This window comes from Antedon mediterranea, chromosome 5, assembly GCF_964355755.1.
Source record: "Antedon mediterranea chromosome 5, ecAntMedi1.1, whole genome shotgun sequence".
Lineage (NCBI taxonomy): Eukaryota > Metazoa > Echinodermata > Crinoidea > Comatulida > Antedonidae > Antedon > Antedon mediterranea.
The window spans coordinates 5,501,228-5,529,054 of record NC_092674.1 but is presented as its reverse complement, the minus strand read 5'-3'; the positions used below and the strand labels follow the sequence as shown (position 1 = coordinate 5,529,054).

Below are 27,827 nucleotides of genomic sequence, written 5' to 3'. Positions count from 1 at the left end.
AACAAAAAATGTATAAGCGTACCTACAAAAAACGAACGCCAGGCATGATGTTTAGGCCTATCTGACAAATTTACAGAATGTAGAAGCTAAAATTCATCGAGTAAGCATAAATTCTTATCCAATTTATCTGGTTACCATGGAAATATGCTATCAGGGATGATGTTGAAGTTCCACGGCGGATTGATATTATGACGCAACACAGGAGAATGCGTATGATACGAGTGGCACGGTCTTCAGAGGAAAGTAAATTAAGAATTTAGCAGAGTTTCACGTTGTCTTGAGTTCGTTAGTAATTTTAAGAATGGAATCGAGAGTTCAGCGATAGCGTATACTAATCTCGTCTTCAAGGCAAGGTAAGTGATCAAAGTGAAACATTGCATTTTAGTCTAGGCCTGTATTACAAAAAAAAATATTTAGATTTAGATAGAGCATTCGTAGGACATCATTGGCCGGCTTTTACGTGACGGGACGCGGTTCAACTTTTTATCTTTAACTGAACTAACGTCTAAACAGTTTCTACCTATGGATCATCACTCTTCTCTTTGTCTAACTTCTCCCTATCGTTGGATAGGCTTATAACGGTTTATCAGAATTGTACTGCTGAATTACGTCAGTTGTTAATTTTACTGTAATATAGAACAGATCAGGGAATATATTTAGTTTTGTGGGTAATATTATATTATACAATAAGACAACATAGTAGATATGTCAATATGGATACAAATAACCGAATTTCTGGTGAATGAAGTAGGTCTATTCGTGATCAGGTGAAAAATATCGTGTGCAACAGTGTCGTAACCACGTTAACAAAATGCTCTATCATGTCGTACGTTTAATTGAAATGATATCAATTGTATATAATAATGTGTAAATGAATTGTTTTATAGGCCTTTTATAGAATACAATTTTAATTTAAACTGCTAATTCTTGTGGTGTAAGAAAGACCGACAATACAAATGATGATACAAATCTTAAATATCATTTCATATCATAGATATCCAATATAAAGTCAACGTTAATAATCTGCATGATAAAATACGTCATCTGAATGAAATTGAGCCTGCGATCTCTCCATAATTATTATTCGTATAATACTAAAACTTGATACCACAATAATCTATTGGCTTTACGATTTACTTAGACCTACTATTGCCACGCTGTTGTGGATACTAAATTAAACTTCAATATTTCTTAGTAGGTCACTACTGAGTTTAATCTGATGCTTTTTAGAGGATTAAATCTCTCACAACAAATAAATATTTCTCTAGACTACAGCGATGTTGGACAAGCTTTGTTTTACACGATGCGCATTGGTTGTCTTATTGGAAATTATTAGGTCCTAAAAACACCTGATAAAGCACATTAGGAAAGGTTAAAATGGTATAATAAATACACAATTCTTTAACAACAATGAGGTACTGAATTCATTCATCGTAAACATATACTGAAAATGCCTCTTAAGTTACTAGAAAAATTAAAATATTAGAAATGGACAATTATATATCTAACTAGAAAGCCACTCCGAGAGGGCATACCTCCGCCTACTGTAAAATTCTCCTACATAAGATTTCTCCGGTAAAAAAATATATATATATATATATTTGTGTGTGTCTTAATGCTGTTTGTGATTTAGGCTAATTTCATTACAAGCATGTGTATGCGAGTTTGGTGTAATGGTTATGTAACAAGCCTTTCAATTAACAATAACTTCAGTTGACTAACAATAGAACAGCAACGCGAAAATCAAACGAGTGAATTTGAAAATAAATAGGTTTTTTAAACTACTCGCATCAAAAAACGTGCACATTAAATCAAATTATGTTTTAAAATTACAAATCACAAATTATAACTCTTGCCTCTTGTTCAAAAATGAAGTTTTTTGGACAAGTAGTTCTCGAGAAAATGCAATTTCAGTTTACTTGTTACTTTAAGACTGCTCGCCGGCTTTTGAAAAATTCTGTCCTATCTTTTAACACTAGCAGGTCTAAAAAAGTATACTAAAAAGTGGTCTAGAATTGGGGCTGTGGTCCAAAATGGTCCCAAAATTTAATGGAATGGTCCTTGACCACATATCTATCTGTCATTTTGGTAAAGATCTTGTAATTACTTTTTGAGTAATCCTGCTAACAAACAAACCAACAAACACACGCTACCGATTACATATACCTCCTTGGCGGAGGTAAATAAGAACATTAAATGATATGAAAACCTTACGATAATACACGAACGAATAAGATGATGTCATTATGGTGTCTAGGGACCCCTGATGTTGTACAGCTGACGTCACGATTTTCAATATGATGAATTTGAAGTGAATCGCAATCATCTATTTTGGTAAATGAAACATTTATTTTAATTTCATACCCGAGTAGTTCCGATAAGTTCCGAGTATTTCCAAGTATTTCCGAGTAGGTCCGAGTAGTTCTGAGTAGTTCCGAGTAGTTCCGAGTAGCATCCAACAGCAAGAAACTCATTACTGTGTGGATAAACTATGTCTCATTTGAGGCTAGGGAGTGGAGTAAAACGAATCGTGAATTATCAACCCTTGCAATAGGTCAGGGGACATTTGAATTGGAAGGCAAGAACTTTAACCCTCAGAGGTACCGCTCCACTATCAGTATTTCATACACAAGTAACAAGCCCTTTAACGCTCTGAGGTACCGCTCCACTATCAGTATTCCATACACAAGTAACAAGCCCTTTAACGCTCTGAGGTACCGCTCCACTATCAGTATTCCATACACAAGTAACAAGCCCTTTAACGCTCTGAGGTACCGCTCCACTATCAGTATTCCATACACAAGTAACAAGCCCTTTAACGCTCTGAGGTACCGCTCCACTATCAGTATTCCATACACAAGTAACAAGCCCTTTAACGCTCTGAGGTACCGCTCCACTATCAGTATTCCATACACAAGTAACAAGCCCTTTAACGCTCTGAGGTACCGCTCCACTATCAGTATTCCATACACAAGTAACAAGCCCTTTAACCCTCTGAGGTACCGCTCCACTATCAGTATTCCATACACAAGTAACAAGCCCTTTAACGCTCAGAGGTACCGCTCCACTATCAGTATTCCATACACAAGTAACAAGCCCTTTAACCCTCAGAGGTACCGCTCCACTATCAGTATTCCATACACAAGTAACAAGCCCTTTAACGCTCAGAGGTACCGCTCCACTATCAGTATTCCATACACAAGTAACAAGCCCTTTAACCCTCAGAGGTACCGCTCCACTATCAGTATTCCATACACAAGTAACAAGCCCTTTAATGCTCTGAGGTACCGCTCCACTATCAGTATTCCATACACAAGTAACAAGCCCTTTAACGCTCTGAGGTACCGCTCCACTATCAGTATTCCATACACAAGTAACAAGCCCTTTAACCCTCTGAGGTACCGCTCCACTATCAGTATTCCATACACAAGTAACAAGCCCTTTAACCCTCAGAGGTACCGCTCCACTATCAGTATTCCATACACAAGTAACAAGCCCTTTAACCCTCTGAGGTACCGCTCCACTATCAGTATTCCATACACAAGTAACAAGCCCTTTAACGCTCAGAGGTACCGCTCCACTATCAGTATTCCATACACAAGTAACAAGCCCTTTAACCCTCAGAGGTACCGCTCCACTATCAGTATTCCATACACAAGTAACAAGCCCTTTAACCCTCTGAGGTACCGCTCCACTATCAGTATTCCATACACAAGTAACAAGCCCTTTAACCCTCAGAGGTACCGCTCCACTATCAGTATTCCATACACAAGTAACAAGCCCTTTACCCCTCTGAGGTACCGCTCCACTATCAGTATTCCATACACAAGTAACAAGCCCTTTAACGCTCTGAGGTACCGCTCCACTATCAGTATTCCATACACAAGTAACAAGCCCTTTAACGCTCTGAGGTACCGCTCCACTATCAGTATTCCATACACAAGTAACAAGCCCTTTAACGCTCAGAGGTACCGCTCCACTATCAGTATTCCATACACAAGTAACAAGCCCTTTAACGCTCTGAGGTACCGCTCCACTATCAGTATTCCATACACAAGTAACAAGCCCTTTAACGCTCTGAGGTACCGCTCCACTATCAGTATTCCATACACAAGTAACAAGCCCTTTAACCCTCTGAGGTACCGCTCCACTATCAGTATTCCATACACAAGTAACAAGCCCTTTAACGCTCTGAGGTACCGCTCCACTATCAGTATTCCATACACAAGTAACAAGCCCTTTAACGCTCAGAGGTACCGCTCCACTATCAGTATTCCATACACAAGTAACAAGCCCTTTAACGCTCTGAGGTACCGCTCCACTATCAGTATTCCATACACAAGTAACAAGCCCTTTAACCCTCAGAGGTACCGCTCCACTATCAGTATTCCATACACAAGTAACAAGCCCTTTAACCCTCAGAGGTACCGCTCCACTATCAGTATTCCATACACAAGTAACAAGCCCTTTAACGCTCTGAGGTACCGCTCCACTATCAGTATTCCATACACAAGTAACAAGCCCTTTAACGCTCTGAGGTACCGCTCCACTATCAGTATTCCATACACAAGTAACAAGCCCTTTAACCCTCAGAGGTACCGCTCCACTATCAGTATTCCATACACAAGTAACAAGCCCTTTAACCCTCAGAGGTACCGCTCCACTATCAGTATTCCATACACAAGTAACAAGCCCTTTAACGCTCTGAGGTACCGCTCCACTATCAGTATTCCATACACAAGTAACAAGCCCTTTAACCCTCAGAGGTACCGCTCCACTATCAGTATTCCATACACAAGTAACAAGCCCTTTAACGCTCTGAGGTACCGCTCCACTATCAGTATTCCATACACAAGTAACAAGCCCTTTAACCCTCAGAGGTACCGCTCCACTATCAGTATTAGTAACAAGCCCTTTAACGCTCTGAGGTACCGCTCCACTATCAGTATTCCATACACAAGTAACAAGCCCTTTAACGCTCTGAGGTACCGCTCCACTATCAGTATTCCATACACAAGTAACAAGCCCTTTAACGCTCTGAGGTACCGCTCCACTATCAGTATTCCATACACAAGTAACAAGCCCTTTAACGCTCTGAGGTACCACTCCACTATCAGTATTCCATACACAAGTAACAAGCCCTTTAACGCTCTGAGGTACCGCTCCACTATCAGTATTCCATACACAAGTAACAAGCCCTTTAACCCTCAGAGGTACCGCTCCACTATCAGTATTCCATACACAAGTAACAAGCCCTTTAACGCTCTGAGGTACCGCTCCACTATCAGTATTCCATACACAAGTAACAAGCCCTTTAACGCTCTGAGGTACCGCTCCACTATCAGTATTCCATACACAAGTAACAAGCCCTTTAACGCTCTGAGGTACCGCTCCACTATCAGTATTCCATACACAAGTAACAAGCCCTTTAACGCTCTGAGGTACCGCTCCACTATCAGTATTCCATACACAAGTAACAAGCCCTTTAACGCTCTGAGGTACCGCTCCACTATCAGTATTCCATACACAAGTAACAAGCCCTTTAACGCTCTGAGGTACCGCTCCACTATCAGTATTCCATACACAAGTAACAAGCCCTTTAACCCTCAGAGGTACCGCTCCACTATCAGTATTCCATACACAAGTAACAAGCCCTTTAACCCTCAGAGGTACCGCTCCACTATCAGTATTCCATACACAAGTAACAAGCCCTTTAACGCTCTGAGGTACCGCTCCACTATCAGTATTCCATACACAAGTAACAAGCCCTTTAACCCTCAGAGGTACCGCTCCACTATCAGTATTCCATACACAAGTAACAAGCCCTTTAACCCTCAGAGGTACCGCTCCACTATCAGTATTCCATACACAAGTAACAAGCCCTTTAACGCTCTGAGGTACCGCTCCACTATCAGTATTCCATACACAAGTAACAAGCCCTTTAACGCTCTGTCTACACTATCAAACTAGTTCGACAAAAAAAATGTGATGTGCCCAAATATGGTAGTGATATGATGTTATCATGTCCATATATGGGCACATCACACTTTTTGTCACATAAAGTTTTATAGTGTAGACAGTGCTTTAGTTAGAAATATGCCTCTATAATTATAATGATCGCATAGGCTATACCATCGTATAAGTCTCACTCTGGTCATCTGTGTTTGCATGCATATCCAAATTGATATAACGAATTTATGTTGATGATGACTTCTTACAGCCGTAATATATAAATATTCATAATAATTATAATAAATGTCCATCTACTGTGTGTGACATATCTATAATGATAATTCAGAAAATCATGTTAAACACACTGCTTTGATTCGTATACGCGTATAAACATTGATACAAGGGTAAAATTGATTCAAAATTAAAGACATTTTATTTGGTAAATTTAAAATGCTAAATTCACTTTGTATAGTATATTTAAAACAATGAAAAGATACACAGTACATAAAATTGCCAACAAAATAATAGTCCAATTCTTTGTACTACTGAATCCACACATGACATTATCTACAAATTCTGTAATACATGTGTCACATAATGCTGACATGTGGTTATGGAAAATTTGGTTAGGTTTATGATTGGCCTTTGTCTATGATACCATCCGATTCTCAGTGTTGTATCCATATACTATCTATTTCCTTAGTATCATAGGAATTTTTTGGTAATACAGCATCTCATTTATATCACAATCATGTTGTGCCTGTATCATGTAAGGTTAGGTTAAGGGGTTACGTTATTACTAGATATATGTGAAACACATGTGATGTTGTATTACCAAAATATTCCTATGAAACTTCGGAAAATAGATACAGTACTGAGAATCGGCTGATGATACCGGAGTCACATGTGACACTGTATTACAAAATTCGCCTATGATACTGGACGTCAAAGAGGATAAAAACAAGTCATGCTAATTACAATCCTAATTATGTATCTCTTCATTCTGTTGTCTGTAATTACATAGTGTTGCTACAGTTGACGCAGCAGGGGAAAGATGAACGCTTTTCGTCGATATCAGCACGATAGCAATCTTTGCTGTGATTGATTAGCATATTGAAAAGCACTATTATTCTCTCAACATCCCTAATTACATCGAAATCAAGACAAATTAATAGATATGGATAAATAAAGATGTTCGATAATAAGATTAGTGACCCCGACAACTTAATAGCTTCTATTGATTTTCGTATGTTTTCCATATATACGCTGCGCCGCAATTACATACCTACGTAAGCCAGGTATTATACAAATTGGGTTTGTATCTTTTTTAGAACTTAGGAAGGTTGCCGTACATTACGGTCAATCTACTCAATTAATTATTCATAATATTGTATGTCTACGAATGACGTAATCAAATAAAAACATGCGCAGAAAGTTAGATATTTTTTCTGTCATGTTTACCAAATTATTTTAATTTCAACATAATCAACCATTATTTTTTTTAACTTTTTATATTTTGTTTTCGTCTTATCTTGTTGAGTTATACTTTTTACTATAATCTTTTATTACTGTATTTTTCCAATATTTTAACTCACGATTTCTGCTTTTTGCTGTTTTATTTCAGTTTTATACAATTTTAATTCCATTTTATGTGTATTTTTCCTGTTGTCTTGTATACTAAATATAAGTAAACTTATTTTCATTCAATCAGTTCACGCCAAAACACTTTGCGTAGCTGGCCTCTTGAAAAATGGTGAAATTAATAATTAGCTTAAACCTTTCCAGTTGTTTGTGATATAATAAATCATTTATATGAAAATGACAATGGCAACTTCTTTTATTTTCTTTGAGCGATAAAAATTTCAATATGACAACAAATTAAAAATAACTGAAGAAAAGGGGGAAATTCAAGAAGCAAATGCTTATAAAAGAAAGAACTTCATTTATATATAAATTTCATTGTGAAAATCGGCTCTTAAATAATAATTACAAACAAAATACAACACTAGTACTATGCAAATAAATTCAAAATTTTATTCAGTTATTCATCAGTTAACATACTTTTGTTAATAGAAGAAGAAAGTGTTTATAAGTTCTTAATATTTATAATTACTTATACTTATTGTATAATTTCCTTGTAGACGTTGTTCGTATAGTTTTGAAATATATACATTCGTGGATTCTTGAAGTTCACTGGAGAGTTTATTCCAAAATACAATTCCTTTATTGAAGCTAAGGTGCTTCCACCTTGTGTTGTGTAATATATTGAATGAAAAAAAACACATTGCTTTTAATGTGGTTTTCCTAAAATTAATATTAATTTTTTTTAAAAATAGAATAATGTCGGAAGCAGGTCCTTCACGTGCGAATAGCGGCGACAAGTCACAAGCAACTGACGGACAATTAGACAAGGTTGAGAAGGGAAAGAGAACAGACGTATCTTTATCAGATGATGACGAAACAGATTCAGATTCTGACAATGGGATAAAAGAGACTGACAATCAACGGACCCGTAAAGAATCGAGAGCGATTCAAAGAATTGTTGGAACATTACGAATAATTAAATCATGGGTGACTAGAGAAAATATTCACAAACCAGTGGCCCGGGCTGACTCATTTTTGGAGAGGTTCGCTCTTGGTGCGCCGCAAGAAGTTGAGAATAGGCCATCCGAGTAAGTATTATTACTATTATTACATTTTATGTTTTTTGTAACGCCATTGCAGAGCGGAAAACTATAGAAACCAACAGTTTGAGATGGGCAGTAGGAGTAGCGTTTGCCGGGGTAAGTTGGTAGGTGGGATGGGCAGTGAGAGTAGCGTTTGCTGGGGTAAGTTGGTAGGTGGGATGGGCAGTGAGAGTAGCGTTTGCTGGGGTAAGTTGGTAGGTGGGATGGGCAGTGAGAGTAGCGTTTGCCGGGGTAAGTTGGTAGGTGGGATGGGCAGTGAGAGTAGCGTTTGCCGGGGTAAGTTGGTAGGTGGGATGGGCAGTGAGAGTAGCGTTTGCCGGGGTAAGTTGGTAGGTGGGATGGGCAGTGAGAGTAGCGTTTGCCGGGGTAAGTTGGTAGGTGGGATGGGCAGTGAGAGTAGCGTTTGCCGGGATAAGTTGGTAGGTGGGATGGGCAGTGAGAGTAGCGTTTGCCGGGGTAAGTTGGTAGGTGGGATGGGCAGTGAGAGTAGCGTTTGCCGGGGTAAGTTGGTAGGTGGGATGGGCAGTGAGAGTAGCGTTTGCCGGGGTAAGTTGGTAGGTGGGATGGGTAGTGAGAGTAGCGTTTGCCGGGGTAAGTTGGTAGGTGGGATGGGCAGTGAGAGTAGCGTTTGCCGGGGTAAGTTGGTAGGTGGGATGGGCAGTGAGAGTAGCGTTTGCCGGGGTAAGTTGGTAGGTGGGATGGGCAGTGAGAGTAGCGTTTGCCGGGGTAAGTTGGTAGGTGGGATGGGCAGTGAGAGTAGCGTTTGCCGGGGTAAGTTGGTAGGTGGGATGGGCAGTGAGAGTAGCGTTTGCCGGCGTAAGTTGGTAGGTGGGATGGGCAGTGAGAGTAGCGTTTGCCGGGGTAAGTTGGTAGGTGGTGGGTTTGCTAGGGATGGTAGGGTGTTTATAGGGATGGCAGGGTGTTTATAGGGATGGCAGGGTGTTTATAGGGGGTGGTAGGGTGTTTATAGGAGGTGGTAGGGTGTTGATAGGGCGTGGTGGAGGTTGATAGGGCGTGGTAGGATGTTGTGGTCAACGTCCCGTTACTCCCGTAATTGATGTAATTGCACAATTAGGTCTTTAGATATTTCCTTCCTATACACCATATCTGCCGATGTTTCATCTGAGATTTTGAAGGAACATTTTCCCTTGATGTCCATTTTGGCCAACATTATAATTGTAGTGTACCTATTTACCTCCTCTTTAATATTTACTGAATTGAAAAATCTGTTTTGTTTTGTGCTGCAAACAAGTACCTCATACTATACTTGCGGTCTTCACGACATATAACTCACAACATTTGAATATAAAATATATTATGCAACTTATTACAGCTATCATTGTCATAAATATGAGATGAACAGTCAATAACCTATATATTTTGGTAAATATGGTGTTTGCAATATATTTATCAAGAATGGAAACATATACATTCGACTAATTCTATTATGTTTAGTAAACTGTTTTCAAATTGCTAATAACCTTTACCATCATCGCCTAAATGATCATTGCATAGATGATCATTGCCATCATAATATTATGCTTCTCCGAGAACGATGCTTTAAAATAAAATATTCATGACTTTAACAGAACGGCAAACATGCATAATATGCGTAAAAATCACGTGGAAATATATTAAATACGAAAGAGTGTAATAAACAAACGTGGTAAGCCTACAGTCGGGCAGGCAACGTTTTAAGAGCTTTGTTTAATTTATCTCAATATTTCTCCATGGCGATGTCGAGGAGAAGAACGCCGTTTTATTACGCATTTGGAACGTGATAAAATCAGGCATATATTGATACTCCTCCATTGGACGTGAAGAGCGTATAATGTAATCATATTGTGAAATTATCCATAGTATACAGGAAATCTTTGAAATATTGTTGAAAATAATTGCAACATAATTTATTTCACAAAAATGCATTTTCGTTGGTTATAATGCAATATCGTCGTATGTGATATTGCATATTGATATATTTTATGTCGAGCGTGTACATTTTGGCCTATAATAATAAATGATTTTTTAATTCAATTCAATTAACATTTATGACTTGAAAATGCTTTGCTTTGCTTGTACAGATAAATATAATCCACAATACACAAATGCTGAAACAGCATTTTCAATTTTTTAAAATACGTAAAATACTAAATAAAATACAACACAGCACACAAAAAAAGATAAAAAATACTTCAAATTTATAATGTACACTTTTTGAATTATTATTCAATAACTATCGTATGTTTGTAAAGAGAATTTCCTAACTTCTCGAAAATAATTATCGTAATATGTTTACAAAATTAGGTAGTTGTGAGTCGCTCAAGAAAAAATCTAAAAATCAGAACGGAGATTGAATGAGAACAGCTTATGCATAATTACATGAAATCCTCGTAAATTATAATGCGCGCGGCCCGGGACGACTTTAATCGAATCGTTCATACACGTTTTAAAATGATGAATTTTTTCTTCTTCAATTCAGACGCGTGATGTCTTATAGCGAGTTGGTGTTTTTTCTGTTTGAACGTTTAATCCACAACTGATAGGAATATAACATTATCAACATTTAAGATACATTCACATTACTGAGCCATGATTCGGCCAGGTGGCCGGACATTTTTTGTTTTCGTACATAGCCGACTAGGCCTACTTCCTATATTATAATTAAACCTAACCCTCTAAATAATAGCCTACACGTACATTTTGTACTCAATCTCTGAAATGAGTTATCTATCAAACTAATTTGAAAAAAAAAAATATGATGTGCCCAAATATGGTACTGATAATGACATCATGTCCATATATGGGCACATCACATTTTTTGTCGATAGTGTAGACATAGCTTTAATCACTACACCCGTCCATACCTATGGTTTTTTTTATCGGGCCACCTGATCGGAATAGAGCACAGTATAAACGTAGCTTACGGTAATATAATATCTTCGGAGTTATAAGTTAATTAGGAGTCTTCGTATGTAAATAAATGTAACTTACCATGCGTAAATTATCTCCATGATGATTTCTTCCGCGGCCGTTGTTGTCGACTATGTTTGAATTAAAGGAGTCTTGTAGCCAATCGTACACCTGGTCGCAAATATGTGACACTTGTTTGTAAATAAGTGACACCTGGCTCATTCGCGTTCCTTACGTTGTCTTGTTGTTGATTGCTGTTTTTGACATGTATTCCTTTCCTTTATTTATCAATTCTTTATTTACTTTATTTCAACGTAATGTGTTTTTCCGTATTAAAGGTTTACAGAAGGGAGGGGGTCGTTGTGTTGGTATCAATATGAATATACTGGGAAATTTGTTTAAACTATCCGGTACATTAAGGTTCCGCTCTGAGCGGGTATCTTTCCTAGAAATGTATCATAATTGTTTTACATTTTTGTTGATTTACGAAACACTGTATACATTTGTTTAAAATAAATGTGGTGGTTGATTAAACACAATAGAAAGATATTGAATTAAATATTTTTATATAACATTTATTTCCTATAAAATAAACTAAGCTAGCTACAACAGTTATTAATTATTATCATATTAAGCGATAAACGGAATATTATACAAATGTGCAAATGTATTATACAAAAAAAATTATTTTAAGTAATGATAATAATAGCAGATTTACACATTGTGAAAGAAAAGATCAGCGTGTCGATTAATTACGTGATAGCCATGTTATGCATGTTGACAAGACATGTTATATTCGCTGAAGACAATGCTACTTAATTATGAACCATGCTTCTGCATCAGGCGAAGAAGCATTATAATATTAAACGATTCTCGGTACTGGCTTGTTCATTATCATAGTCAAAATCCGTAATACAGTGTCACATATGTATCACATGCATCATCAATAATTTGTCCAGTATCATGGCAAAAACTTTAATACAGTGTAACATATGTATTATATCTGAAGCATGATCTTCACAATTTGTCAGTATCATAGGCAAATCCGTAATACATTGTCATAAAAATATGTATTACTTTTGAAACATACATCATAAATAATGTGTTTAGTATAATGGAAAAAACCGTAATACATAATTATGTATCACATCTGAGGCATGCGTCATAAATAATGTGTGTAGTAACATGGCAGAAACCATAATACAGTGTAACATATGTATCACATTTGAAACATACATCATCAATAATTTGTCAAGTATCATGGCAAAATCCGTAATACTGTGCGACATTAACACATCTGAAAACATCTGAGGCATGAATATCAATAATTTGTCCAGTATCATAGGAAAAATCCTTGATACAGCGTTACATGTGGTGAAATACATCTTTATAGGTTTTTCGAACTATTACATTTAAAAAAAATAATTTATCATATTTATTATATTTATAAATCAACACGGGGAACGTGGTCATTATTTTTTATTATATTTACTATAAAAACAATAATTATTTGTACGGATCACAAGCTAATGATAATTGATGTCAGTGTGTTCGTCTTTGCATCCATACGAATATTAACTCTTACTATTATCAATATTTTAAAAGACGATAAATAAACAACCAACGTCTAATGCAATTTCTTTCAGGTCATCATTATCGTCTGCGACACGATAGTAATAAGTGCATTAATTTTTATCGGATAAATATATGTTTAATATTCGTTCATTCATTAATTTACTATAAAATCAAATCCAATGACAAAATACAAGAACAAGTATTAGAACAATATTATAAGAAATACGTTAGAAATGGGAGTAATGGTATAATACTAAAAAGCAGAAAAACATGAGATAAAATGTTAAAATGTATACAGTAGACAATATTAATATCTAAATATTGTATTATATATTATTATTATATTATTATTGTATTATATATTATATTACTAGGAAAGTACCCTTTCCAGAGCGGTTTTATTTATTTATTTATTTCAAAATGTAGTTTAAAACTTCTCCAGAACAATTCCTTTCATTTTGATGAAATCCAATAACCCACAACCACAGGATAGTACCCACCACTAACAACCCCTTCCCCTACTCTAGGTGTTTTCAAATGTAGTTTAAAACCTTTCCAGATCAATTCATGCCATGTTTACACTTATTACCCACAACCCCATAATAATCCCTTTCTCAGTACACTTTTTAGAACCAACAAACATCATATTAATAGTAAAAATGAGAATTTAGACGCAAGTTTGGCCATTGGATCCAAGATGGCGGATAATGTTAAAATGTCATATAACAACTCCCATATTTCTGGACATTTTGATACACCATGTGATAATTATATGTGTGCAGTTAGGAGAGCTTGTATGACCAGTGAACTAACATACACACTACGTATAATACACGGTCACATGACACACCACACCACGTTCTTACTTATAATCGTAATTATACAAAGAATTAATTTGAAATGTTTGAATCTCTCCGACCTTGTTTATGTATTCACAGATTCCTAAACGTAATTATTTTTCTGTTTAATAACCTCGACAATTTATTTTGTCATCAATTGCGTTAACATCAATCTTATAGCGATTTAAAGTGCTTTTAACACACAAGATGCCGTACGCCAAACACAATAATTGCAGAAATTATTTATACTAAGCATATAAGAGACAGGCAGAGCTAGTAAAGAAATTTCCGCTTAAATTTGAGTAAATGGGACCAAACCTCAGTCACCTTTAGAGTAATTAAGCGTGTTTATTTATACTTTTTAAACTGACGTCCAACATATAAATATTTATTATCACACCACGAATAAGTGCTGCCGTTAAATTACAAAACAATAGGCCTACAATTAGGCAAATCACCGCCTGTACACATGCGCACATTTTCTGTCTATCTCTCTATTACTATTCCCCAATGAAGTGTGGCATGACATAATGTTTATGATTGAAAATAAAATATAACGCACAATATTGCTTATCGAATGCAGCACATTTCTTATAATCGACCAGACCAGTATATTATATCAATCAATCAATCACATTTCATTCCATCTCCAATTAAAAAAAATAATCTATATTGGATAATCAATAGTGACTATACTACTATATTGTGTTGTCTTTTGTGGGTTTCCCACTTTTATTTCATCATTAACATTGTTTCATTCATTATGATTTATACATTATCTAGTCTAATTCATCATCTTACAGTATTTGGTTTGCTACATGCTATAAAGATAACCAATCTTGTTGCAGTATAGAAATGTAGAAAAAATGTATTCATCAATATAACCAAAGAACTTATAACTTATGTTATAAGTTCTTTGATATAACATACACACACCTTAATACTACTATATGATTCTCTTCCATGATGCCAGATATAGGCCTATCACAAATATCCAAATCAATATTTCTCGATTTTAACGGTATTATTTTAACATTTTTACGAGAGCTTATCAACCAGAATGGTGATGAGGTTTCGCGTTCTGAAAATCAACATAATAATATGCGGTTATTACAACCACAAAACCCTGTAGCAGCGCTGGGATCTTCGGAGTTAGGCCCTAATATATAACCAAGAAATATATTATAATGTAATTTCAACTGCTTCGCTACGGTTATAGTATTATGATGATTGCTCTAGGAGTGGTGTTCATTAAATAGAGGACGGCCATAGTATTATATAAATACCGTAAAACCTCGAAGAGAAGCCGATGTGGTTTTCCAATTTAAATAACCTTTGGGTGGGCTTCTTTTCAAGATGGGTTTCTTTTCGAGATTTGCTTCTTTTTTATAATTACTTTTGGAAACTAAAGAGGATGGAGGGCTTCTTTTCGAAATGTAAATTTGGGGAATTTCCACTACAATAATAGGATTTTGAGACATTGCAACCACTTTTACATGATGCGGTGATCAAAATACCATTTGAAACTTGAATGTATGATATACACGTGAGGGTATATACGTTATATCTGTATCACAAGTTATCTTTCCTTAAATCACCTTAATCAAAAATATGCTATCTCAAAATGATACCCATACTATCTTGAAAGGAAGACCATGTTCATGTTCGTTCGGAAAAGTGTCCTCTAGGGGGGATTGGGTACTCTGAATAGGCGTGTCCCCCTGAATAGGCGTGTCCTCCTGAAAAGGCGTGTCCCCCTGAATAGGGCTGGCATCCCAAAGAAGGGGTTCTTTCCTTCCTCTGTAATAAAATGTTTAATTGGTTATTTTCAGTTTTGAGAGTAAATATATCCTGCAAATACTCGACAAGTCTGGTACGAAATACTATAGATGGCTGGTGATAGTTACATTGGCTGTCATGTATAACATGTATGTGATAGTAGCGAGAGCAGCATTTGATCAGCTTCAAACGCAGTACAAGCCAGTTTGGTACACCTTAGACTACACGTGTGACGTCATATACATCATTGATATGTTTGTTAAATTCAGGACAGGTAAGAAGGATTTCACTTTATGGTTCAAACTTCCAAATATATTCAACCATTCAAACCATTAAAAAATTGTCCTAGTCTGGGGGAAGAAGAAGGAAATTAATGTCTCCTTTCCTGGTTCATCTGAAATTATTCCGATCCGTCTAATAACGCACCCGTCAAACCAACGCCTACATCGAACGCGTTTTATCTCGTTTTTATGAACCAGTTACATACTATTAATGTCCAAATCAAACGCGTTTTATCTCGTTTTTATGAACCAGTTACATACTATTAATGTATAAATCAAACGCGTTTTATCTCGTTTTTATGAACCAGTTACATACTATTAACGCCTGAATCAAACGCGTTTTATCTCGCTTTTATGAACCAGTTACATATACTATTAACGCCCGAATCAAACGCGTTTTATCCTGTCTAGATGCATGCCAGCCAGCCAGCCACAATACTAACGGCTGATTAAAATGCGTTTTATTCACAGTTAACACATCTATCAACGTATAACTACTCGTTAAATTAACATAAGTTGTCCTACTAATTCATAAAAACATGTTATGTGTAAAATGAAGCTTATTTTAATCAATTCATACAGAAATACTATATAATATTATGATTGACGTAAGTCTGATAAAAAAAATGATGAGACGTTGATCTTTAGAATATTGATTATGGAAGATGAAGCACTACAGCTTAAGTAGATACTATACAATCAGGTGATGCATTCAAACACCATAATATCAATACAATATAAATCTTAGATATATTATATTACATCTACTACTAATGTAATGAAAACTTGAACATGAACTGATTCAGAGATCAAAGAAAACGCGTCAGATGTAGGTATCGGTTTGGTGTAAACGCATAATGCGTTTTACAGGCGTATGTGTTCAATTCAATTCAAATAAACATTTATTTCTTTCATTCATATTTGAGTAAAAAACATTATAATTTCTGATATTTTATATATAAATATTTTTTTTAGAGATATAATACAGTAAATCATAATGTATAAAAAAAAAAGATGATTCAGTTATATACAAAATGAAAGAGGCAAAAAAACCCAAGAAAGTATCGATCAATTGGAAACAAAAATCCAATTGAAACCTGTATGTTGGGAAGCCATGTAAGAAGATTATATACTTATATATATAAATGTAAACATATAACTACACATACACACACAGATCAACAGACACACACACACACACACACACACACCAACCGTGTGTCATGTGAGACAGGCGATTTGGTTTTAAAAATGTGGTTCTACGGGTCGACTTTCTTTCTTTCTAATGCTATAAGCAAATCAATCTAACAACAGGATGCTGAGCTCCGGAGATCAGTGTCTTGTTGTTAGATTGCCTTGTTTTACAGTAAAAAATAGAGCATTCTTTTACTAGACACATAGGCTAAATAAAACCCGTTTAATGTACGCTCACCATTACACTTGCCCCAAGTCTGTAGTTAAATTTTCGAGGCTTTTCGATGAAACGCCATATGTGCCAAAATATTTATCTTTTTACTGTACTTATATTAAGTCAAAACTCCGTCTGGAACCCAGACTAAAAGGAAATTCTACCAATCCACCACACATGCAAATGATTATGAGGCATGGCATAACAAATTCTGGGTAGTGTCGGAATTATTAATTGTATGTATATGAAGAGTTATTAATGAAAACATACGAGTCTTCTTCTCATCAATCTTTTATATTTGTTTTCTAGGTTACTTGGCTCAGGGATTACTGGTAACGGACAGAAAATTACTTGCTAAACATTACATGAAATCCCGTATGTTTATTTTGGATTGTGTGTCTTTGCTGCCGACTGATTTTTTTCTGTTGATAAGGCCAAATCCCGCTTTTCGCTTTCCAAGACTTCTTCGTTTCCCTCGCGCGCTCGAGTGTTTTGATAGAACCGAAACAATCACAAACTACCCAAATTTTTTTCGAATCGTTAATTTGATCATGTACATCGTAATCATTATTCATTGGAATGCTTGTTTATATTTTGAAATTTCTAAAGCAATTGGCTTTGATGCAGACGGCTGGGTGTACAATAATACAGGTGAATGGAACGTGTTAAGTCGTCAGTATATATATTGTTTATATTGGTCAACACTGACGCTTACGACAATTGGCGAAACCCCTCCGCCAGAAACTGATGTTGAATTTGCGTTTGTCATTGTTGATTTTCTAGTTGGTGTGTTGATTTTCGCTACGATCGTCGGTAATGTAGGCTCGATGATCAGTAATATGAATCTAGCTAGAGCCGATTTTCAATCTCGAATGGACGGCATTAAGCAATATATGAGATTACGAAAGGTGAGCAAAGATTTAGAAGGACGAGTTATTAAGTGGTTCGATTATTTATGGTCAAATAAGAAAACTTTAGACGAAGAAGCCATTTTGAATGCGTTACCGGACAAACTGCGTGCAGAAATTGCGTTACATGTACACTTAGAAACTCTACGACGCGTCACCATTTTCTCAGACTGTGAACCGGGATTATTGGTGGAATTAGTCTTGAAATTAAAACCTCAGGTGTATAGTCCTGGCGATTATATATGCCGTAAAGGTGATATAGGAAGAGAAATGTACATTGTAAAACAAGGAAAACTCGATGTCGTAAGCGAGGATGGTAAAATAGTGTTTGTAACACTAGGTGACGGGTCGTACTTTGGGGAACTGAGTATTCTAAACGTACCAGGCAGTCTGTCCGGCAACAGACGAACGGCTAGCGTGAGAAGTGTAGGCTATTCTGACTTGTTTTGTTTATCGAAAGATGATCTTTTGATTGCTCTGAAGGAATATCCAGAAGCGAAAAAGTTGTTGGAGGAAAGAGGCAAGCAGATCCTACGGAAGGATGGTCTTATTGATGAGGAAATTGCTCGACGCGGTGGCAAAAGCCCGGATGAGATCAAACAACAGGAGTTACTACACAGTGTAGAAGACCGTTTGGAGACGTTACAGACAAAGTTTTCACGTCTTTTGGCGGAATATCACAAATCACAAATGAAGCTGAAACAACGCATTACAAAATTAGAGAAGAGGTCAAAGGGCGACAAAGAGTCGAGCGAGAACAAAGATACGAGACCAAAATCAAAACTATCCAAACATGGTCATGAGACAATAGAAATGAAGAAAAATAAAGAGCCAGCAAATAAAGATAAACAAATAACCAAACAGGCTAAAAATGCAGAAATAAGTCTTAAAGACAAAATGTCTCAAAGCAAAGACAAGCAACACGACACGAAATCAGTTAAGGATGAAGAAACGAGTCAAAAGGACAAACACTCACAACGTAACGACACGGAACACGACACAAAAGATACTGATAGGCCTACAAGTCACAAAGACACTCACAGCAAAGACACGCAACACGACACAAAGGACGCAGACAAAAGTTCTAAAAGTAAAGATCCAGACGTTCAAAACAAAGATAACAAATAAAAAGCAAAACAGACAAAGACGGCTGGAGTACTACAGAAACTATATTATATTACTGCAGTAATAACCATCCAGTAATACCAATAATCACATGGTCTAACAAACACCAATGGTACTGTTTAAATATATATAATAAAGTAAATTACTGCAGTAACTAAGGAAATTCATTTAGAATATTTTCTTAACATCTTCATACCAAAGTTATCAAAACCACTAGATGTCGTCAGACGTTATTTTAGCTATCTTTACACAAAAAAAAGAAACAACATGTATAAATTAACATATAGTTATATTTTAGATATTTTTATGTAAATTAGGACCGTACGATTAACTGAATATTCAAAATATGGTTAATTTTATCAAAAATGACAAGTTTATTTATCAAAATTAAATAACCGAATGTTTACCAGGAAAACTGAAGAAGTTTAAACATCTTTAAACTCCTTCCTGCTTTTACGAGGTATAATTCCCCTTTAATCTTTCATTATTAGTTTTCTTTTTAAAAGAGTTTCATAAACTCATTTTCTAAGCAATAATCAAAGTCATGAACAAATTAAGTGGTACTTTTGAGAACAACGACGACCAAATATCCTGCAAATATGGATTTATAAAGTCAGTTTTTTAAATCATGAATTTTTATTATTATTATTTTTATTAAGACAATACAATGAATATGATTGTAGGACGCAGCGCAGGGAAAGCGACAGTATATAACCCATCGCTTGTGATTGGCCAAGTTACTTACGTTGCGCTTACGTCCTTGCGTTGCGTCTTAAGCTTGGTTCCCACTAGAACGTAACGCAAGGACGTAAACGCAACGCAAGCGTTTTAACCAATGACAAGCGAAGTTATAGACAATTAGCAATCACAAGCGAATAAGCCATCGCTTGTGATTGGTCAATTCACTTGCGTTGCGTTGCGTTACGTCCTTGCGTTGCGTCGCTAGTGGGAACCACGCTTTAGTGGGAACCAAGCTTTAGTTCCCACTATGACGCAACGCAAGGACTCTAACTTGCGTTGGTTTACGCTCTTGTGTTGTGTCCACGTGAGAACAAAGCTTTATAATTTCATCGTGAGAGAATAACTAAAAATTAACAATAACAGTCAGATAATAATTGAACACAAATTTAATACTAAAGCTTGGTTCCCACTAGAACGCAATGCCAGAACGTAACGCAACGCAAAATGATGTGACCAATCTCAAGCGATGGATTATTTTAACAGTCGCGTGTGATTGGTCAACTCGTTTGCGTTGCGTCTACGTCTTCGCGTTGCGTCATAGTGGGAACCAAGAGTGTACTACTTTATATGGTGAAATATATTTTTTTAGTATACATTTTATATTTTGGTGCTTGTCTCATTAAAATAACCATACCAAATGTATAGTGTGAATCCCTGTTATATTCCATCTCGTTATTGTATAAATACGTTATGATCTGTAAGCTTGGTTCCCACTAGCGACGCAACGTAACGCAACCTACACAAGGAAAGAAAATGCCCTTCTAATAATTGTGTTTGCTCCCGCCTGAGTAAAATCAAACCTGCAATATTTGCAGCACTGTTGCGTCGTCGGTTCCCACTTGTGATTACACAATACATCACTTTGCGTCAATACGTCGTTGCGTTGCGTTCTAGTGGGAACCACGCTTAAGTTTCTGTTAGGTCTTTATTGTATTCCAATAATCATTGTTATTACCTCCGTATATTAATACTTACCTTTAAGAGTTGAATTAAAATAGTTCCAAATAAAATGGTTTAAAACAACGTGTGGCATATTCATTTAATATATGAAATTATTTTACCGTAATAACAAAATATATATGGTTAAACAGGTCTATAAAATACACAAACTTAGTAATATCATTATTAACTACTCAAAATTAGGTAAAAGTTATTTCTATATATCCTTTTGAATTTGTTGCTCCCGCCTGCGTGAAATCAAACCTGTGACTTTGCAGCACTGTTGCGTCGTCGATTCCCACTTGTGATTACGCAATACAGCACTTTGCGTCAATACGTCGTTGCGTTGCGTTCTAGTGTGAACCTAGTCTGGGCTCCAGACGGAGTTTTGTCTTAATATTAGTAAAAAGATAAATATTTTTGCACATATGGCGTTTCATACGTGTATTACTTGAGTTTGGATACTCGGACAAAAATCAAAACGACAACGTGTGGAATGAAAAAAGACAATAAATACAGACTTCTGTAGTCTAGTGGGAACCACGCTTTAAGCTTGGTTCCCACTAGCGACGCAACGCAAGGACGTAAACGCAACGCAAGCTTTTTAACCAATGACAAACGAAGTTATAGACAGTTAAGCGTGGTTCCCACTAGAACGTAACGCAAGGACGTAAACGCAACAGAAGCGTTTTAACCAATGACAAGCAAAGTTATAGACAGTTAGCAATCAAAAGCGAATAAGCCATTGCTTGTGATTGGTCAGTTCACTTGCGCTGCGTTACGTCCTTGCGTTGCGTCGCTAGTGGGAACCACGCTTTAGTACTAGTTGAAACCAATCAATAACACACGCATATTATAAGCCTACGATACGATATTACTATGTTCCAGTGGATGAACTTGCAGCGCATTTGAAATAATTATTACGATGAGAAAAACCTCTTAGTTTGATCACTTCACAATTATAATTGAGAGTTCTATTTCCAATTATTTCTACTTTTTAATCATATTATTGACTAGCTAACCATTATGCTAAGCGGCCATCTAATTTCGAACGTAGGCCTTTCAATCTAAATATACGTTTACGTAAGAGACATTTCTAGTAATCTTGCTTAACTTTTATATAAGCCTTTGACCATTGGCAAAGACTAAAGGCATAATAAATGCGGTCAAAGGAAAATCGGACTCGGACTCATAATCTGTACAGAGGCCTACCTGTATAACGCACAGTATGTGTGTAAAAATACACTCATAATTACAGTAATATTTTACACAAACTGCAAATCTGTATACATGCATTATGTATTATTTGATTCAATTGATAGGTGAAATGTTAGACCAATATTATATTAGAAAATCTCGATCGAGGACGATACTTAGCGTTTGATATAAAATTTGAAGCCAACTGTGAAAAAATTACGTAATGCACACAAAATAAATGAATATTAGTATGGAACGCGGGGAGTGCCACTACTATCGTCATGTAAGCATGGTTCCCACTAGCGACGCAACACAAGGACGTAACGGCAACGCAAGTGAATTGACCAATCACAAGCGATGGCTTATTCGCTTGTGATTGCTAACTGTCTATAACTTCGCTTGTCATTGGTTAAGCGTGGTTCCCATTAGCGACGCAACGCAAGGACGTAACGCAACGCAAGTGAATTGACCAATCACAAGCGATGGCTTATTCGGTTGTGATTGTGATTGCTAACTGTCTATAACTTCGCTTGTCATTGGTTAAAACGCTTGCGTTGCGTTTACGTCCTTGCGTTACGTTCTAGTGGGAACCAAGCTTTAAAACGCTTGCGTTGCGTTTACGTTCTTGCGTTACGTTCTAGTGGGAGCCAAGCTTAAGCTTGGTTCCCACTAGCGACGCAACGCAAGGACGTAACGCAACGTAAGGGATTTGACCAATCACAAGCGATGGATTATTCGAACAGTGGCTTGTCATTGGTCAACTCGCTTGCGTTGCGCGTACGACCTTTGTGGGAAGTCCATTTTGAGTTAATTTGAGAAACACTCGAGGCTGCGGCGGGATGTTTCACAAATTTAACGTAGAGAGACAAGTTGAATAAATAAAAACATCTTCAATAGTCAATTCTGTTATTAATTTTAATGAATTTATACATCTTTGAAAGTTTTTATAGGCCTAATGGCTAAATGTTATCTATTTATTTAAAATATACAACCACGAAGTGATATAAATCTACACCCCACCCTTATTATTACTATTACAAGTATTAAAACACACAGTTTCAATATAAAATAAAATTCTTAAAAATAAATGTACAAAATTAGTATGTAATAAAGCACACGATTTTCGAGGCAATAAAATTATCAAAAATCCAATCGCTCGTCGTGTAAGAAATTATTGTAAATTATATTTGAAAATGTTGTACATTAATACATAGAATGGTTCTTAATAAAACAAAAGGAGACACCTTTGCGTTGAGGGTATCGTGTAAGAAATTAGTGCAAACCTCTTTCTTTTAGTATTTCATTACATAAGGGTTCTTAACAAGCAAAATTAAACGCTTTTGCGTAGAGTGAAATGTACACACATTTAAACGTTCATCAAATTTTTAAGGGCCTCCATCAGCGCGAAATTATGTTCATATCAAATGTTTTAGGATACATTCTGGTACTTATCCATTCAAAATTTAATTTAAAATTTAATTTATAAAAAAAGGAGCAGAACGAATAATGCATAATATTTAAACAGAATCAGTAATTGCTACCAAATGTTGAACAGTGAAATGAGAAGCAATAAAATGAACAAACGTGTGCACGGTGGCATTAAATAATTTAACCCAATATGATGACGAGATACGTTTATGATTAAGATCGGAATAAGTAAAAAAAAAAATCTAAATGTCAATTTCAATCTAACCTTTAAAAAATATATTATTGTTAATGTGTGTACAATCGGCATATCATATGAAATGAATATTCAATTTAGAAAAATATATTACTAGACCAAATAATGCCTTCGTTTGTTTAGAGGGGTGTTCTATTAGAGGGGTATCCCCTGGATAGCTGTTTCCCCCCTGGATAGCGGTTTCCCCCCTGGATAGCGGTTTCCCCCCTGGATAGCGGTTTCCCCCCTGGATAGCGGTTTCCCCCTGGATAGCGGTTTCCCCCCTGGATAGCGGTTTCCCCCCTGGATAGCGGTTTCCCCCCTGGATAGCGGTTTCCCCCCTGGATAGCGGTGTCCCCCCCTGGATAGCCGGTGTCCCCCCCTGGATAGCCGGTGTCCCCCCTGGATAGCCGGTGTCCCCCCTGGATAGCCGGTGTCCCCCCTGGATAGCCGTTTCCCCCCCCCCCCCTGGATAGCCGTTCCCCCCCCCCTGGATAGCCGTTTCCCCCCCTGGATAGCCGTTTCCCCCCCTGGATAGCCGTTTCCCCCCTGGATAGCCGTTTCCCCCCTGGATAGCCGTTTCCCCCCTGGATAGCCGTTTCCCCCCTGGATAGCCGTTTCCCCCCTGGATAGCCGTTTCCCCCCTGGATAGCCGTTTTTCCCCTGGATAGCCGTTTTTCCCCTGGATAGCCGTTTTTCCCCTGGATAGCCGTTTCCCTCCTGGATAGCTGTTTCCTTCCTGGATAGCTGTTTCCCTCCTGGATAGCTGTTTCCCTCCTGGATAGCGGGTTCCCCCCTGGATAGTGGTTTTCCCCCTGGATAGTGGTTTTCCCCCTGGATAGTGGTTTTCCCCCTGGATAGTGGTTTTTCCCCTGGATAGCTGTTTCCACCCTGGATAGCTGTTTCCCTCCTGGATAGCTGTTTCCTGGCTGGTTCCTAGCTGGTGTCTTAACGGAAATGGGTTCAACTGTAAATACTGAACACCAAAATCACTCAATACTTTATGCCCTTAACAGTTGACTCCAAATTGTATATGGTCAAATTACATAATATTGCTCCTACCAAAAATAAACACGAGGTTTGTTTATATGTTTATTCTTTAGCATTTAGTTTTAATTGAAATAATTTATAATGTTTTCGTATTGCACCAAAACTGATTCACAAATTCATAGCATTTTAATTTGTTCCACTGATTAGTATTTTTGTTTCTTTCTTTTTCTGAACTAATTTGAAATTTCTATGCAAGGTTAAACGTAAAAATAAATGATACATCTTTTATTTGAAAAGAAACAAATACATTTTAGAATGTTAATGACGAGCCCTTAGACAGCAATTCATCGTTAAAACAATGACTGCAATTTCAGTACAGCTACAATATTGATGGCATTATGATTAGACTCCTTTGTTTTATGTCCTCGATACACGCGTTAGAGTCCTTAGCACGGCGAAATTACTATTCACCTGTGAATAAGAGTCCTTAGCACGGTGAAATTACTATTCACCTGTGAATAAGAGTCCTTAGCACGGTGAAATTACTATTCACCTGTGAATAAGAGTCCTTAGCACGGTGAAATTACTATTCACCTTTGAATAAGAGTCCTTAGCATGGTGAAATTACTATTCACCTGAGGGTGCATACAATTATATCAAAGAGTACTTGAAAGACAGTCTGTGAACTCTTACAGAACACTTATACATCAACCAAGTGAGACTCTTATATAGAAGAGTGTTTAGTTTACCAAAAGATTTTCACAATATAAAAGATTTGTTTAATTAAGAGTACTACATTAATTAAAGTGTACTTAACATTTATATAAAAACTCTTATATTCAAATTTATAACATAAACAGAATATCTGTAAATATTGATACTGTAGCAACCCAATATTAAAACATTACCTTTTAACTAATTGTTAAAATGAATATTTGCTTAGTAAAATATTATAATGAGCTACTAATAATAGGCTAAACATAGTGGAGATTGTTCATTAGGTACATTGTTAGCACAGTTGGTCCAAATTTTTTGACACCAAAAAAAACACCCCAAAAAACAATCAATTTTAAAAAGTGCTATTTAAATTATGTTGTTTAAGTAGTGTCCTTATTTGGAACAATATTGTATTTTTTACGGTTTATTTTTAAAACTTTTTACAAAAGATGTTAATCACCTATTCTCCCCAATATTTAATTACATGATAATTTATTCACACATATATAAATCCAACATAAAGGATAAGATTAGTAAACTGTCCAAATTTAGCTTAATAAATTACTAATTGATATAAAATTTACAACTTACAAATTCCCCATTAATCAATATTTTCATCGAATTGAGCCAAAATGAAAACAATGGGGATAAATAGCAGGGGCAATATTTAAAGCACCTATGTATATGATTAGGCTGGAAGTACCTTGGTTGATTCTTTAAATTCCTAGCCTCACATTTTAATCATGCTATAATTTGGCTAGCTACCACAGTTGGTTATGTACCAGCCTTTGAGTCTAGGCCTAAATCATTAGCTTCACTTTAAAGCATTATTAATTGGGCTGGCAACCCTAGGGGATGACAACCCTAGGAGATGACAACCCTAGGGGCTGGCAACCCTAGGGGATGACATGCCTCCCCTTGTTGATACCTCTAGATCTAAACCCTAGCATCATCCTTGCATCTATGTGGTAAGTGGTTATGTGCCTGCCTTTGAGTCTGGGCTTAAATTCTTAGCCTCACTGTAAAGAACTATTAATTGGGCAGGCAACCCTAGACGATGTGTCTCCCTTTGTTGTTAACTCTAGAACCAAATCCTAGCCCCATCTTTTAATTTGTCTATGCATTAATTGGACTGGCAACCCTAGGAGGTGACGTGTCTCCCCTTGCTGAAGACTCTAAGCCTAAATCTCTAGCCTCAATCTCTTTTTGAAGTTCTTCCACTTTCTTTTGTAGATGAGCACGCAGTTCGAGTAACTCGCGATTTCGCTGGTGAATTGGTTCCTGAAATTAATAAAATGTTTTCATAACTATCAACTTATTTGTTTTCATTTATTTTTCGCAAACATCTAAAGCGTGTATTTTTCAACATTTAGTAGCAAGACTTTTTTAAAAATCATGCGAAAGATCCTTATATGACGGCAAAATCATGAAAGATGAATTTATTATGAATAACTTCAATTATTATATTATTTTACATATTAATTATTATTGAACTGAATAAATGTACCAGAAATGTGTCTGGCAAACTAAAGAGATTTAGTTACTTTCTACCAAACTAACGTTATTCCATTTCCTTGAAAATATCAACAAATGTTCTATACATAATTCATCAACACTGTCAAATCCATGCATCATGTAATTTTTGGAATCAAATTAATATATATAAAATGTTACGCAGTATACGATCTAGTGAGATAATGAAATAAGAATTTGCTAATGATCTCAGCTTTCTATCGCGTAAACACACTTTGCTTAATGAGTTTCTCCAAGGTCATATAACAAAGTAAGAATCAGTAATTACTACAGTCCCCACCTAATAATGTCATCGCAACGTGTTTAAAACATTTGTAATGACATGAAACAAATAAATTAATGTACTGGCTTGAAAGGTCGAAGTTGAAAATCTGAATGAGATTATTAAGAGACATGAGTGAATAAAATGAAGTCTTAAACCAATTGATGTTTGGATTATTAATTGTTTAATTCTCCACGGAAGTATAATCAAACACTTTAATATATAGTACAGCTATGAATAGTTCATAGTCGACACATGTGCCATTGATTTTATCATGATACTACAAAGTATTAGTTTTGAGATCACAATCCCACAAGAGGTATT

The 27,827-nt window shown here is 36.3% G+C and overlaps 2 protein-coding genes across 4 annotated transcripts in view; one reads left to right on the top strand and one right to left on the bottom strand.

The window, feature by feature from the left end:
* Nucleotides 1-260: 260 nt before the first annotated feature.
* Nucleotides 261-21,186, top strand: LOC140049083 (cyclic nucleotide-gated channel alpha-3-like). Its single transcript, XM_072093903.1, has 4 exons — nucleotides 261-353; nucleotides 8,289-8,624; nucleotides 15,796-16,016; nucleotides 17,741-21,186. Exons 2-4 carry the CDS (start codon nucleotides 8,293-8,295, stop codon nucleotides 19,465-19,467), a joined length of 2,280 nt encoding a protein of 759 aa, XP_071950004.1. The 5' UTR covers nucleotides 261-353; nucleotides 8,289-8,292; the 3' UTR covers nucleotides 19,468-21,186.
* A 3,425-nt stretch (nucleotides 21,187-24,611) lies between these two features.
* Nucleotides 24,612-27,827, bottom strand: part of LOC140050129 (phosphatidylinositol-3,5-bisphosphate 3-phosphatase MTMR2-like) — a 36,522-nt gene continuing 33,306 nt past the window's right edge. For 2 of the 3 annotated variants that reach the window (XM_072095176.1, XM_072095177.1), the window contains exon 16: nucleotides 24,612-26,989. In XM_072095176.1, coding sequence (XP_071951277.1) covers nucleotides 26,825-26,989 — 165 coding nt within the window. In that variant the 3' untranslated portion in view covers nucleotides 24,612-26,824. The remainder of the gene's footprint in view (nucleotides 26,990-27,827) is intronic. The other variant, XR_011845365.1, reaches the window with a different exon arrangement.